This window comes from Centruroides sculpturatus, unplaced genomic scaffold (assembly GCF_000671375.1).
Source record: "Centruroides sculpturatus isolate CEXI.00-Female unplaced genomic scaffold, Cexi_2.0 scaffold42, whole genome shotgun sequence".
In the NCBI taxonomy this organism is placed as follows: Eukaryota; Metazoa; Arthropoda; class Arachnida; order Scorpiones; family Buthidae; genus Centruroides; species Centruroides sculpturatus.
Window position 1 is genome coordinate 1,074,449 of NW_019384399.1, and position 15,276 is coordinate 1,089,724.

At 29.5% G+C, this 15,276-nt stretch overlaps 1 protein-coding gene across 1 annotated transcript in view; it reads right to left on the bottom strand.

Moving 5' to 3' along the window:
- Positions 1-1,564: 1,564 nt before the first annotated feature.
- The window catches only part of LOC111618570 (E3 ubiquitin-protein ligase RBBP6-like), a 169,765-nt gene continuing 156,053 nt past the window's right edge, over positions 1,565-15,276 (bottom strand). Inside the window, exons 17-19 of the mRNA XM_023360128.1 lie at positions 8,756-9,021; positions 7,789-7,948; positions 1,565-5,292 (exon numbers count right to left, since the gene is read on the bottom strand). Coding sequence (XP_023215896.1) covers positions 1,995-5,292; positions 7,789-7,948; positions 8,756-9,021 — 3,724 coding nt within the window. The 3' untranslated portion in view covers positions 1,565-1,994. The remainder of the gene's footprint in view (positions 5,293-7,788; positions 7,949-8,755; positions 9,022-15,276) is intronic.

The following is a 15,276-nucleotide window of genomic DNA, read 5'->3' on the forward strand; positions in this document are numbered from 1 at the left end:
TGCGAAAATTATTTGGATATTATTTTTCTAAAAATATCGTGGAAATAAGGTAGGTTCATACAGAAACTATTTATCGCACATGTACAGTACTGTATATAAGCTTCAAAAATAAATAAATAAATAAAATAAATTTTATCAAACGATGAGATCAACCGATTAATTGTATAGTGTACAATATTTTATACCCCCTAAGGAAAATACTGTAGGTGTACGGTAAAATAAATTTCGTTTTCCCAGTTAAACTTCGCCACTAATTGCCGTTGTGATAAATCATTTTCACTTTCTCTGATAATTTTAACACGATCTTCTAACGACAACAGTTTGCATTTCTTTCGTTTTTCCGACATTTTCAAACAAACTGAAATGAATTTCTTTCTTGCTAGACTAATTTATTAACACCAGCACCTAATTTCAAAGGTGGGAGAAGTGCCCAAGATGGGTTCGAACGAGAGTTTACACTAATTCATTATGTTAGGAGGGGGAAACGTTATTGAGATGGGTTCGAACAATAGTTTAGACCAGATACACTCGCGAAAGTGGTCGCTTATTACAGGTGTTGTGTGTTGTTTCGGACCAAAAATCTATGCCCGCGGTTGCGTTACACAGGTGGTCGTTTAATACAGGTAACTTATACGAAAACTCTATGAATAAACTATTCTGTGCCAGAAATTTTTGCCCGTTTTGACAGGTGCCCGTCAAATGCAGGTGGTCGCATAAGCAGTTTTCACTGTATATACACACACACACATATATATATAAATAAATGAAAGCAGAAATCAAAACTGCTTATGAAGCGTCTAAAGAAAAGTTTTGCTTGAAAGATAGTAACTATCTTTTTAATTCTATCTTTAATAAGAAATACTTTCATTTGCTGTTGCTGAGGTTGGTTTGTTTTATAGCACAATTTATATATCAGTGTTTAACAATATGAATGCAATGCTGAGAATTGTTTACACAATAAAAATAACTTACTTTTTATTTAAAATTTAAATCATTTGAACTATTTGATTGATTGAAAATAAATTTATTAAAAAATTATTTGGTTTAAACTGCAAATGTCCTCCGAAAGAATTAAATTCTATATATTTGAAAAGTTGGCACATCTTTTGTAATTAAAGTGTGTTATCATATACAAAAACGTAAAATCCACTTTTAACTCCATATATCCAACTCATTTTTTACATTGGTTTTCATATAGTTTCTCGAACATTCATGAATATCGTAATTTTGAACGAAATATCTTCACGAATATGTATTTTATTTATTATTCTTTGCATTAACTTGCAAATATCAGTTTATTGAAATCATGTACTGTACGTAATACAAAAAAACATATACGACTTTCACTTGTTATATATATGACAGTCAGCTAAAAATTATTTCAGTAATATTAAATAAATTTAATTAAGCAATGAATTTAAAAAAGGTATTTTTGTCTTTTGAAATTTACATTACTAATTTAAAAATTCAAATGAACCATTGAAAGTGGTTTTAGTCAGTTTATAAAAAAAAAAAAAATTTATTTCAACAGATCAAATAATAAAATGACGATTTTTTTGTTTTTTGTCAAAACATTTATTTACACAATTTTCTACAATACAATATTAATAAGAATGCATTTGGCATTCCCATATGCCAACCTGCTGCCTTTACAAATGAAATGAATTTTATATATACTACACATATATAAAATTCAACCGAACAAAATACTGCATTTATTCACTCGCAAGACGATTTCATTTATCAAAGTCACTTACAATTTTCATGAGAAATTAATGGCCACGTAAACTATGTTTTGTACATATAATTTTGTATATTACTAAAAGAATATTAATGTTAGAGAATCTTTTAGACTCGCATATCGGCAGAAATTCAACTCATACACAACTTGTGTAACACAACCAATATGTGTGTCGATTCTTTTTCCGTGTAACGTGTCAAAAATCACGCATTATAATGTAAGTATTTTTAAGACGGCATTTTTAAGAAAAAGATCATCTCTCTCTGTATTTATGACTTTTCCTTTTCTTATGTTTCCGCTTATGTTTTTTGTGCTTTTTGTGTTTAGATTTCCTATGTCTTAATTTTAAGTCTGAATCGGGTGTTTCGCTTTTGTGTCTTTTCGCGGAAGATTTATCGACATCGGAAAAGTTGCTACACGGCGAACTTCCCGAAGAACTCTGTGGACTAACAGACCTTTCTCTTTTCTTCACCTCTACTTTATCTCTATGAAGTTCGTGTCTGAAAGCAGCTTGTCTCGCTTTCTCTCTTTCTATTTCATTATCACTTGTTCTCGTAACGAGAATTTGATCTACATGTTTCCTTGATTTCTCTTCGTTATGCCTGGATCTCCTAATTTTTGCCTCCGTGTCACTACTTTGTTCGGATTCACTAGTTTCGTCGTAATTAGGCTCAAATTTCGATTCGTCGTGTAGCGATTCCTTTCGGTTTCTAACATGTGGTTCTTGGAAACCTCTACTATCGATATTTGAATGCTTTGGTGCTTTCATTCGTTCACTAAATACAGCCTTTTCTTTCTGTTTTATTTCAGCAGTGGAGCTATGGCTACTTATCCTTCTTTTCGGAACTCTTTTCTTTCTATCGTCGCTTCTATCTTGTGTGGAAGAGTGGAGTTGTTTATTATCGATGCTTTGACCAGAATCTAAACTTCTAGAGCGCGATCTTTCTTCTTTTTCTACATTAACGTTAGATGGTTCTTCTCGATATTTTTCTCTCTCTCTGTGATATGAAACAGGGTTATCTTTATAATCTCTCGACGATGACCTTTCTACTTCTTCTTTTCTTCTTATTTTTTCATCTAAATTAATTACTCGTTTAGAATGAGATGACCGTTTCTCACTGTCGTGATCGACGTGCGATTCTCTTGATTTCGATTCCCTTTCCGAACTATCACTTATCTCACGTTTATGATCATTATGTTCGTATGTTCGTTTTGTGAAAAATGAATTACTGTCGGCAGGTTTTGATCTTCTGGGGGATTTTTTACTAGAAACGTTTCTTGATCTAGAATCACTTTCTTCTTCGTGACTACTTTGTTTTTCTTGATCATTTTCTAAATTAAATCTCCTATCCTTTTCTATTTTACATATAATAATTTTATCTTTTCTTCTAGGAAGACTTTTGCTGCTAAATTCTTTCGAACTATCGTTTGAGAATACTTTTTCGGCTGTCATTCCTTCGTTAATAAAATGTTTTAATGATGCTTCATTTTTACTCTTTTCTAAAAATTTGGATCTGTCTAATTTTAATTTCTTAATCTGAGAATTATCTGATAATTTGTCTTTGGAACTACTGCTTTTCACTTTAGTCGTTTGCACTGATCGTTTGTTCTTTTCTGCAGATATAGTGATCTGAAGCGAAGCTTCTTCAGACTTATCTTTTGATTTTGTTTCTTTGTCTATTGATTGTTCTTTACTTTTTTCTTTATCTTTCATACTGGATACGACTAGGACAGTATCTTTAGGCGCTTCTGCGACTCTTGATGATTTTTCTGTTTTTCGATCCATTCCTCTGTAAGTATGCTTCTCTCTGGAAACTGGAGGACCTACAATTGCAGTCTTAAGGGCTTTTTGTAAAATTGCCTTTTCTGCTCTTTGAATAATATCAGAAGACAGCGAAGATCTCATCTCTTTTTGCAAAGAATTGGAATCATCATTTGAAGATTTTTCTTCTTCTTCGAACTCTTCCCTTTCCCATTTAGATATCTCGGGTAATTCAAAACTTATTTCTGGAGCACTTGCTTCACTAACAGTTGGAATCACATCGCGATGTTCCGGTTCTCTAGGAGATAATTCTATTTGTTCGGGTGACAACACTTTTTCATCAGTATTTTCTACAGTTGTCTCGTTTTCGTTTTTATAAACATTTTCATCAGCATTATCCATTAAGATAATTTTCGGTTCTTCAATAGGTTCAAAAGTAGGCTTAATTTCAGGTTTTTCTTCTATAATTTGTTCTAATGGAGGAAGAACATCTTTCATTAATGCTATTGGTTTAACTTCTTCGATATTAACTTTTTGTTTTAAGACATCGGATTCTTTTGGAACAGAAACATTTTCTTCTAAAACGATTTCATTCTGAATGTTAACTTTATTACTTAAATCTTCGTTTATAGGAATTTTTTCTGATTTTTCCACTGACTGGGATTTCTGATGAGTTTTTTCATTTTCTTTTTTTGCTTTTTTCTTTTTAGTTTTGGTGGGTTTTTCCGGTTCATTCGGATTATGAGTTACTTTTTTCTTTTTCTTTTCTTCACTGTCTTTTTTCTTTTTGTGTTTATGCTTTTTTTCCTTAACTTCATGAACCGGAACTGCTTTTTGTTCTTCCATTGTTTCAGTTACAGTTTTTATTTGCGTATCAATCAGCTCAGGCTTATTTGAATCATCCACTAGTTCTCTCTTCTTATGCTCCACTTCGTGTTTAACCTCTTTTTTATTTTCGCGGTTTTTATGATGATGTTTCTTATGTTTAACTTTTTCATCCTTCTTTTTATTTTTAGCAAAATTATCTGCATTCTCTTTTGATTCACTTTCTTTTATCTTCTTTTCTGTATTTGATTTTGATGCATTCTCTCTTCTGTAAGTATTTTCGCTAATTCTTGGTCTTTCGGATTTTTCTAATTCGCGACTTCTTGCCCTGTGCTGAATCTCATCGAATCTCGGATACTCATGCATATATTTATTATCATACCGCTGGTCATGTTGTTCGTATCTAGGACTATTATATGGATTGTGATATTCCTCGTAAACTCTATATTGATCGCGATAATATCTTGACCTATCAGCATAGTGTTCTATAGGAATATTGTGATGTGGAATGGAACCTGTATATGAGGCAGGGTATGTTGGATTGTAAAAATTTGTAGCATAATCCTTCTTTTGATGATAGGGCGACCTTGGAATATATCTAACAAAATTTTTCGGAGAATTTGATCTAGAACGTTGGTGTGGGGAAGTTCTTCCTCTAGACCTAGATCTAGATCTACTTATGCTTCTTGATCTTGAATGAGATGATCTAGAAAATGATCTAGATCTAGAACGTAATCTTGAGCGAGATCTAGATCGACTACTAAATGAACGAGAACGTGACCTTGAACAAGAATGAGATATAGATCGTGATCCAGAATGTGGCCATGATTTTGAACTATTATAAGAATGAGACGACGACGAACGCGATCTTGAATGATATCTAGAGTGTGGTCTATGCTGTTGTTCCCGTCTGTATTCTAATAACTCACGAGCAAAATCATCCATAGGATCTCCTATTCTGTTTCTGAAAAAATGAATTATTATTATTATTATTATGTTGCATTCCTAAACACAGAAATTTCCATTTATATTACTTATTTTAAATATAATTACCAATAATATTAATTTTTAATGTTTAACAATATTTTACTTCAAAGCTACAAATCAAGGCAAATATTCAGTCATTTGCCAAAAATATTTAATAATTAAATATCATCATATTTAACATATATTTTCATAAGAAATAAAAATCAAATATTTTGGTAAAACGTATGTTTAATTTTGTTTAATTAAATAATGGCACTACTAATTGATCCTGATTAGCAAAAATCTTTTTATTTTAGTGAGAATTAAGAGTTCTATATCATCAAATATGCCATAGTCAGCAATAAGTAGAAATTATGGCATTTTTTCTTATATCAATACATTTATTTATAAAATGAATTGAAAAGTTTCAAATTAATCTTTTCAATTTTAATTAAAAAACTTAATCTAATTTATTTTCTAATTATTGAAGTCTTTCATAAAGTGAAGCACATTCATACTCAAAATTTTTAACATAAATAACAATGGTTTTTCTTTATTGACAATACAAAATTTGTAATTCAATTTTACATTTCTCTCTAGTAATTCATGTCCACCAATGGCCAAGTGAATAAAACCACTGAACACTGGCAGTTGGTAATCATTCGGGTGTGAACTTGAGTTAACACCGGAGTGATCATATCAAGTTTTCTGGGTTTTCTTCAAATGTGTAGCATCTAAATAGGACCTAATTTCCTATAAAAAATCTTCCCAGGAGGGACATTCTTGACAAATTACTCTGGTAGTGTATTGCCATATACCATGAAACAAGCAAATTCTGAGTAATGCACGTGTTTTTTGTTTAACGTGTATAAACAATTATCCTATTCCAAAAGTTATATTTTTGTACCATCAGATGAAAATAATTGCTTTGAATTATTAAATATTTGATTTTCATACATAAATATTTATATACAGCAAGTCCTCACTTAATGTTATTGATAGATTCTTAGAAACTGAGACTAACTGAAACAACACTTTGGTACAATAAAACCGATTTTATCACAGGCTAATTGATATAAACAAGATTTAAGTTTGTAGGGTATATATCTGCTCTCAAAAAACATCATAAAACTTCTAAGATCCAAAACACTTAATATTAAACATTAAAATAAATGCGAGTTTTACATATATTTAAGAAAGATTAATAAAAACAAACAAGATAATTATTTAATCAATTTTTGGTGAATCAATAAGTAACAGCAGTGTTAATGATGATAGGTGGTATTGGGAGGGAGGCTTAATCCTTATCACTGGTAATGGGTAAAAATGAGTAATAAAAAATAAACATTTGCAAAGTAAAATTGTAAGAAGCATTTTCTATCATCAAGCAGTTCAAAAACATACAATTGGGCAATTTTAACAAATTATAGAGGGTGCTATATAAATTTAAAGTGGTCACTAAAAACAGGTCAAGTTTGTTTATAATCTACATTGACATTAAATGATGTCTTTCATGTTTAACATTCTTGAAACTGTGTTGGTATTTTTTTCCTTTGTTCAAACACAATGTAGTGCAATCACTCGACCACTTGGCATTTTTCATCATTAACTGAATAAAAGTTAATGATGAAAACTGCAAAGTGATCAAGTTAATTAATCAATAAAAAAAATAAAATAAAATAAATCCAATTATTGTATTATGATTATTCTTATTAGATCATGTTTTCAATCTCCAGAAAAAAATATATTTTGCATTTTTAGTATATGGTCTGATTGATTTGTTGGTCAGAACAACAATCAGATCCTTGTCATGACTTTTCAGTATTTGATTTGAAAAGTTCCTGCCAATAGCCTATAGCTTTTTCTCCTACAACAGGGATTTTGCATTAACTGAAAAAAAATCTCTTTTTCTCAACAGTTATAATTCTAAAGAATAAGCAGAAGTCATTTCTGAAAGTCAATTCCATGTGCTGCATATGAAACAAGATGACAAACTTTTCTTCAGTTGAAGAATCTTTCATCAGACCAAAGACACTAAAATTACTTCTGCTATGAAGACAAACTCTGTGAAGACAATCATAATGAAGTGGTAGAATGAAACAAATGATGTAGTTTAAACACTGAAATCTATGCAGATTTTTAGAATACATATCCATAGAGTCACAGAAGGAATAAGTAGTATTATATAAAACATGTGCTTATGTTTATAGTTTACATGTAGATAGCATATGTAACATTTAGGATAAGTACATTTTTTTTTTTAGTTAGATATATGACAGAGGCTGTTTGAATCACAAGGAGCTCAATTAGGGATTTAGATTACTGCAACCATATTGTACTTTAATTATGCTCATCTATACTTATTATGTACATATACAAATAATTCAACATAAGTTAGATATAAAGATAAATTATGTAGTTTTATAATAATTCTCAAAATGTACTTTAAAAAAAGAAGCGTTGTTTTAATTACTTTTATAATAATTAAATTTACCTGTCTTTCAATCGCCGAGTTTCTCGGTAGAATGCATCATGTGAATATGGATATATAGAATTGTGAGATGGAGGACCTGTTAGCATAATGGGACCAACACCAGGTGGTGGTGGTTGGGAAGGAGGCACAGATAAGCCATGCATGTTCAATGGAGAAGAACCTAAATACAAATTAAACTGATATTAAATTTTTGATAATTATTATAACTGAATAAATCATTAAATTTTTAATAATGAACATTTACTTTTTTATTTTTACTAAAATTACATTTCTAAAAATTATTAATAGTTTTAAATTTAATTTTTAAATATAAAATACTTTTCTATGTATTACAATAATATGAATTTTTTTAATCCTTAAAAAATATATAAAACAAAGTATAATTTTCTGAAAAAATATTGATTTTTATCATAATTATGCAATTATTAAAGCTGTTATCCCATCTGATCTCATGTAAATTGTACTGTATGGTAAAGTATTTGGCAGAGCAAAACAAAACCAGCTTATGTATTCCTTGATAATTATCAATCTCCTGAGTTATTTCTTGTTTTTCTACAGTCAAATCAATACTGTAAAGAACAAGGTTTAAAGACAGAAAAAATATTAAAACAACATGACAAAAAACTTGATAGTGGAAAATTCAAATCACTTTTTAAATGTTTTTGACAACTTAATGAGTGAATACAAAAATGTAATCATTTTAAACAATTACTCATACTTTGGACAATATTAAAAATTTTTTTATTATTCTAATATGTGATTTTCTTTAAATTACTAAATCCTGGAATGTAATTGCTAAATTTACTAAGATTTCATTTAAGTAATATTTTTTACATAAAAGTTCAAAAATTTTGACACACGTAATTAAGCATTCAGAGATTATGCTTTCAAATCAAATACACAGATTATTATATACATATATATTAAATTATTTAATATAAAAAATAGTACAATTATTTTTTATTACCTGGAGGAGGTGGTTGAACAGAATAATTAGGTTGTAACCCAGGTGGTGGAGGATGAGGTCTTTGAATATTTTGTGTGACATATTCTGGAGGAATATTAGTTCTGTGCGTTTGAATCTGTTGACTGTATCTTGACTGAGATGCTAAACTTTGAGGTGGTCCAGCTGATTGTGTTTGATAATTCCGTGAAACAGATTGTGAAGGATTCTGTTGTGCATATCCATATGATTGTTTATATGACAGTTTATAATTTGATGGCTCAGAATTTCTAAACAAAAATATATTTTATGAAAAAATACACAACACTATAACAAAAGATCAATAATAAATATTTAAAAATTAACTATTTTAATCTTATAACAATAAATATTAAGAATTAATTATTAATAACATTGATATACAAAATAACTATCAATACAATACTAAATTGAAATTATTAAGAGATTAACAACGTTGTATTATTTTTAATACTCATATTATTATTCTGTGAATAATAATATTATTCTGTGAATCATATTATTATTCTGTGAATAATAATATGAGTATTAAATTTATTAAAATATCTTTAAGTAAATTTTCAATTCTATATAATACTTTTGGAAAATAAAATATTTCAGTAACCTTTATAATTTATTAAAATTCAGGAAAATATACAACTGGCTGTAGGGACACAACAAATCAGAGTTGTTATATTTTATCAATTTTATGTATTGTATGAATATAAGAATTTAAATATATTCTACAAAAATGAATTGCTTAATTTGCCTTATTGCTATAAAACTTTTGACTAGGAACACCACTTTTATGCAAATAATTTATAAAAATTATGCAAAGCTTAATAATATATTTACAAACAATAATTTCTAAGAAAAAAATTATAATTTTGTTTATATTTATTATTGGAAGTAAATTTTCATAAAAGAACAATATAAATTATTTCTTTCTAATATATCTCACTAGCAGACCCCGCCACGCATTGTTGTGGCTCAAAACGTATCTATTATAAATGTATAACACTTCTGTGTGAGGGGGAATTTTTCGAAAAATTTCTTCTTAGTGTACATTCTCTTGGTGTACCCTATTAAAACGCAATCAAAAACGCAAAAACCCACATCTAAAATAGTATAATAGATGCCAAGTTCTTCAAGGTAAGCCTTAATCCTGTTTTTCTCCCCCACAGGGGAAATATTGAAAAATCCTTTTTTTAGTGTATATTCTGTTGACACACCCTATTAAAATGCAATCAAAAACGCAAAAAACCGCATCTAAAATAGTATAAATAGAAGCAGAGTTCTTCACGGTAAGCCTTAATCCTGTTCATCTCCCCCAGTGGGGGGAATTTTGACATGTATATTATATGAAAACATGTGCGTATTAGAATGTGTGAAAGTTGTGTGAAAATTTCAAAGGAATAGGTAGGAACAAATGAACATTACATTTTTATTTATATAAATAGATAGAAGATGATCTGCTTTAGTTCATCCTCACAGAAAAGCAAACTTAGGGTGTCATACTCGTAGTGCCATCTGTTGGACATAAAAGCCTTAACCCTAGATGATATTCAAGAATTTTCTGAAGAGTTGGAAAATACCATGTTTCATCTTCATCAGATCATAACTGCAACTGCTGAGCCTATTCAACAATGTTTGGTATCTCTTAGCTCATTTATTGGTAGTAAGTAATTATCAGATTTGATTTATTAATAATATTTATTTTCAGCCATCATTTATTCTTTTATATAAGATTTGGTTAAATATGCAAGATGAAATAACATATTTAAATATATTATCCACACTTGCAAATAATATATTCAGATGTGTAGAGGTTTGTGAAAATTCAAATCATATTTTATTCTTAAATATTTCTAACTTTTATATAAATTCACATAAACTTTTAATTTTTAGAATTCTCACAAATTAGTGAATGATGAAAAATTAGAATATCTAATTGAAAATTTTGAAAAAGTGCACGAAGTAAAAACATTTCCACAAACTGAAGATATATCTGATTCAATTTCTGCATCTAAAAATACTGTCATTTATTTTCCTGTATCTATTAGCAACTTTTCAAAAATGCAGTTACAGTTTGGTGTAAGTAAAATTGATATTGGTGTTGGCATTGGCATTTTAAATATGAATAAGTAATAATTAATAAAGAATTAAAATATCTTTTCTTTAAAAATTACACTTAAAATTTCTTATTCAGTTTATTTCTAAACTTAAATTAATATACAAAATTGCAAAAAATTTGATTATTTTTATTTGAATTTGATAATTTATACAATTTTGCTTTATACTATATGGAGTGTCCATGAATTATATAACTCAGATATGGGTAGGTGAGTATGCAGGTAATTGTCACAATGTGTTATAAGGAGGTTAGAGTGTTTACAAAAACATTATGTAATGGAAAGGTCTCAATCAGCAAGTAACAATGATTCATCTTCATTTTTGAAGTATTGTATAGTAAACTGTATTGTTTATGCATTGTTTAAACAAAGTATATTACATTAATTAATAAAATGATGTAACANGATGCGGCTAGGGGGTCGATTAGGGGGTCGATGTGGCAATGGGTTACAACCTTGTTTTTTTTTTCTTATACAGATATCAGAGATCACAACGTATTTTATTTTGCTCATACACTTACACTTATAATAAAACTTTACGGTGGGGGTCAATGTGAGGTTTTGGAAAGTGGTTGGGGGTCGACAGTTAAAAAAGTTTGGCGACCCCTGCTTTAGCCTGTCCACACATGACCACACTTGCATTGATCAATATGAGTTGCATGCGAGTGGTAGCATTTGAAGCATATATATATATAACCCATTGAACGCATGTCTGTCCGTCCGTCCATGTATCGTATTTCGCACATTCAAATTAACAATATAAATTTTTATTTACATTAATAGTATAATTATTAGTATTCATTTATTATAATTATTATACATATGTATATTACATATATGTGGCTCTCTGGTACTTTTGTTATCCTGTTTCCATGACAATTTGGCTCTTCTCATTTGACAAACTGCTGACCCCTGTTCTACTCCAATGACTTTTTATAAGTATCTACTTATAGCTTAAAAAATACTTGAAATAAAAGAAAATCAAATAATTTTATTTACTGTAATTAATTTTCCAATGTGATATTTCACAAATTATAATTAAACTTAATATTGTATTCAAATATGCTTAAAAATCAACATTTATTTGATTTGTGCACGTGCATGAATTACATAGCCATCCCTTAAATGCAGATTAACCACAGATTTATTTCTTTACTTGAAACAACATAATTATCATATTTCTCAATATTCTTTAAATTTTGTTACTGTATTATAATTTAAAATATTTTAAAGAGTTTTAATATTTTATTGATTGATGTATAATATTTCCAAAAAAANGGTTGCCTGTAAAACTAATTTTTGCATTAATGCGTTTATTGTTGTTTGAATATTTTGCTTGCGAAAATTACTTGGATATTATTTTTCTAAAAATATCGTAGAAAATAAGGTAGGTTGATACAGAAACTATTTATCTCACATGTACAGTACTGTATATAAGCTTCAAAAATAAATAAATAAATAAAATAAATTTTATCAAACGATGAGATCAACCGATTAATTGTATAGTGTACAATATTTTATACCCCCTAAGGAAAATACTGTAGGTGTACGGTAAAATAAATTTCGTTTTCCCAGTTAAACTTCGCCACTAATTGCCGTTGTGATAAATCATTTTCACTTTCTCTGATAATTTTAACACGATCTTCTAACGACAACAGTTTGCATTTCTTTCGNGGAAGTAAATTTTCATAAAAGAACAATATAAATTATTTCTTTCTAATATATCTCACTAGCAGACCCCGCCACGCATTGTTGTGGCTCAAAACGTATCTATTATAAATGTATAACACTTCTGTGTGAGGGGGAATTTTTCGAAAAATTTCTTCTTAGTGTACATTCTCTTGGTGTACCCTATTAAAACGCAATCAAAAACGCAAAAACCCACATCTAAAATAGTATAATAGATGCCAAGTTCTTCAAGGTAAGCCTTAATCCTGTTTTTCTCCCCCACAGGGGAAATATTGAAAAATCCTTTTTTTAGTGTATATTCTGTTGACACACCCTATTAAAATGCAATCAAAAACGCAAAAAACCGCATCTAAAATAGTATAAATAGAAGCAGAGNTGTGTTGTTTCGGACCAAAAATCTATGCCCGCGGTTGCGTTACACAGGTGGTCGTTTAATACAGGTAACTTATACGAAAACTCTATGAATAAACTATTCTGTGCCAGAAATTTTTGCCCGTTTTGACAGGTGCCCGTCAAATGCAGGTGGTCGCATAAGCAGTTTTCACTGTATATACACACACACACATATATATATAAATAAATGAAAGCAGAAATCAAAACTGCTTATGAAGCGTCTAAAGAAAAGTTTTGCTTGAAAGATAGTAACTATCTTTTTAATTCTATCTTTAATAAGAAATACTTTCATTTGCTGTTGCTGAGGTTGGTTTGTTTTATAGCACAATTTATATATCAGTGTTTAACAATATGAATGCAATGCTGAGAATTGTTTACACAATAAAAATAACTTACTTTTTATTTAAAATTTAAATCATTTGAACTATTTGATTGATTGAAAATAAATTTATTAAAAAATTATTTGGTTTAAACTGCAAATGTCCTCCGAAAGAATTAAANATCCTGTTTTTCTCCCCCACAGGGGAAATATTGAAAAATCCTTTTTTTAGTGTATATTCTGTTGACACACCCCATTAAAATGCAATCAAAAACGCAAAAAACCGCATCTAAAATAGTATAAATAGAAGCAGAGTTCTTCACGGTAAGCCTTAATCCTGTTCATCTCCCCCAGTGGGGGGAATTTTGACATGTATATTATATGAAAACATGTGCGTATTAGAATGTGTGAAAGTTGTGTGAAAATTTCAAAGGAATAGGTAGGAACAAATGAACATTACATTTTTATTTATATAAATAGATAGAAGATGATCTGCTTTAGTTCATCCTCACAGAAAAGCGAACTTAGGGTGTCATACTCGTAGCACCATCTGTTGGACATAAAAGCCTTAACCCTAGATGAAAAATCCATTGTAGTTTTATTTAATTAATAAAAAATCTGCAGGTTTGATTAGTGGTAAACATTCCGGGGGTCATAAAGATGCTACAGTTAAAATTTGGTAACGATTGATTCATTAGTTTTCATGGTTAGTGGTCACAAATGAAAAATACATGGTCTCTTTATATAGTAGTATAGATATAGATATAGATAAGTATAAATATTGCTGAGTTAAAGGTTAGTCTCATATGAATAGCAAAATTTTCTACAGTGAGATTACTTCTATCATGTTTTAGAATGCTTTATGCAACTGAAAAGTTTTTTCAGCATCAGCACTACAAGATGACACTGGCAATGCTTTTAATGCTAAAGTGGCCAATGCCACATCATTTTCCTCTTACTTTTCCAAAAATTTATAGGATTTATATGCTTAATGTAAAGACAACTTCAAGTTCTTTAAAAATAAAAAACAAAGTGCATTGCTGGATCTCACCTTTATTTACAAATTAATTAACTTAGTAGCTGTTCCCTAAATCTGGATGTTGTGCAGATTTAGGGGACAGCTACTAAGTTAATTAATTTGTATGTCTCCTGACAATGGATTTTGTTGTCCAAAAATACTAGTGTGTTTTTTTGTACATAAAAGTAAACTCCAGCAAAACTTTTTGTTTTTTTTTTATTCGGATTTATATGCACTATTCCTTCTGAAACTGTAACTTTATAAAGTGCTAGTTTTCTATGTGAAATAGTCTGTTCAGAAAAATTGAAATGGATAAGCAATTCAGAGCTACAATATATGAAACAAACACATGAAAAGAAATGTTCTCATAAGTTATTATTTTACATAATTTATTGCAATTTTTGTATTTTATCATATTTTTCTTACTTTTCTGTTGTTTTTGTAATAACTTTTGTTTTTTTGGGATATTGCAATTTGTTGTTTTGTGGATATAATCATCAGAAATTTTGGCTTTACATTATATCTACATAATAAATAAATATAGTAAATAAAGTTTTTGTTATTCTACTCCAGGGGTTGGCAGGAGTGGCTCTTTGGACATAAACTCCAATTTCACCTCATCTCAAGCAGCCTTATAACTTATGAGTTTATGAGATAGAGCCACCAAACAAACTTAGGCTCGTACATCATACTTCTACCACTCTTTAGCCCAGGGGTCGCCAAAGTGGTCTATATCGACCCCCAGGGGTCGATGCAACATCATTGGGGGGTCGATGCGGCTAGGGGGTCGATTAGGGGGTCGATGTGGCAATGGGTTACAACCTTGTTTTTTTTTTCTTATACAGATATCAGAGATCACAACGTATTTTATTTTGCTCATACACTTACACTTATAATAAAACTTTACGGTGGGGGTCAATGTGAGGTTTTGGAAAGTGGTTGGGGGTCGACAGTTAAAAAAGTTTGGCGACCCCTG